The sequence below is a fragment of the Orycteropus afer genome, unplaced genomic scaffold (genome assembly GCF_000298275.1).
Source record: "Orycteropus afer afer isolate SDZICR_OR568_19922 unplaced genomic scaffold, OryAfe1.0 scaffold00254, whole genome shotgun sequence".
Classification (NCBI taxonomy): Eukaryota; Metazoa; Chordata; class Mammalia; order Tubulidentata; family Orycteropodidae; genus Orycteropus; species Orycteropus afer.
The window spans coordinates 2,555,429-2,556,888 of NW_006921841.1; the positions used below are offsets into that span (position 1 = coordinate 2,555,429).

The following is a 1,460-nucleotide window of genomic DNA, read 5'->3' on the forward strand; positions in this document are numbered from 1 at the left end:
GCGTTAAACAGTACCAGGAAACTCTATGTGTACCAGTGTGTGGGTGCCCAGAGCCAGCACCTGAACCGATCCCACAGGATGTATAGTCTTGTCTTCAACCAGGGGTGCCTCTCAATAGGCTCCAGGTCTGGCCCTTGGTCCCAGAAGGATAATGATTCACTGCAGTTCAATGTGGAAGTCTTCATGCTCAAAGATGACGTGGAAGAAGATGAGGTTTATATCATCTGCTGGATGAGCATTTGGAGTTGGATGAGACCCTTCGAGCCTGGCCAGAAGTCCTGTTTCTACAACACCTCCTCATACAGCTGGCAACTTGCAGATGATAAAGAGGGAAGTTCAGTCTGTGACTGCTGTGACTTTGGCTGTTCCTCCCCAAAGAGAGGGTGGTGTAAAGAGTTCCCAGAAGAAGGGGAGCTCCACATGGTGATCATGGGGCCACTGAAGGTCAAGAAACCACCTGTGTCATGGTTTAAAGATTCCTGCAGGACACTTAAGGATCTGCTGGTGGCCGTAGTGGCCTTCATATTTGCTACTCTACTGCTGATCTTGCTCCTGCTGACACTGAGGAAGATGCTCCAGGTCTGGCCACCCTACTTTCTCGGCAGCCTCTGGGGCAGGCTGAAGGAGGGCTCCAGTAGCCCAGAGGCCCAGGAGATAGGCTCTGTGGCCAGGGCAATGGAGGGACCATTGTCTGAGGAGAGGAGTAAGTGGGACACTCAGACTATCTCAGAGGAAGAGTTGATCTCAGAGGAAGAGTTGGAGACAGTGGACCCTTCAAAAGGCAACTAAACAGCCCTTTTATACTTAAAATAAAGCTTTCTATTTCCCTGAAAAAAAAATGAAAATTATACTTAGGAAAGAATTTTAAAATAATTGCTACATACTACACAAAGTATCTATAAATACAGATACTACAAAGTGATAATTTAAAAGCTAAGCTAACATCACTGTCGCTCTCCTGGACATTTTATAAAGATAAATTAAAGCTGTTAATAAAACACTGTAACTGTTGTATTATAACTCTCACAGAAACATATAAATAAATTCTATAGAGTTGTATTTATTGTCTTTAAAAGTGGCTTTTCACAGCTAATTATCAAGATTTTTTTCAACAGACAGACTACTGTATAGCCAAACAAAGCTTGAAATTATTCTGTCATTATAAATCCCTGAATGTGTAAAACAAGAAAAATAACAGGAAAATTTTTGAGAGACTTATCAGTGGACACATTTACATTTTAAAATTTCAAACTGAATAACATTTCAATATTATTTATTTTAAAACACAAAAATAATGCGCCCCCTAGGTCACAGGATCAAAAATAAATATTTCTTACCTCTGAACTTCTTGGGAGGGTTGGCAAGGTCCCCTGCCTCTGGGTGTACCACACATCTATCATCCACCAACCTAGAAGGAAAAGCATGTACACATTATCGACAGAGACAACTTCATATAACAT

General features: G+C 41.7%; 1 protein-coding gene across 1 annotated transcript in view; it reads right to left on the bottom strand.

Annotated features, from left to right (window-relative positions):
• ITPR2 (inositol 1,4,5-trisphosphate receptor type 2) overlaps positions 1-1,460 on the bottom strand; it is a 724,583-nt gene that overhangs the window by 638,872 nt on the left and 84,251 nt on the right. The window contains exon 2 of the mRNA XM_007949781.2: positions 1,338-1,408. Coding sequence (XP_007947972.1) covers positions 1,338-1,408 — 71 coding nt within the window. The remainder of the gene's footprint in view (positions 1-1,337; positions 1,409-1,460) is intronic.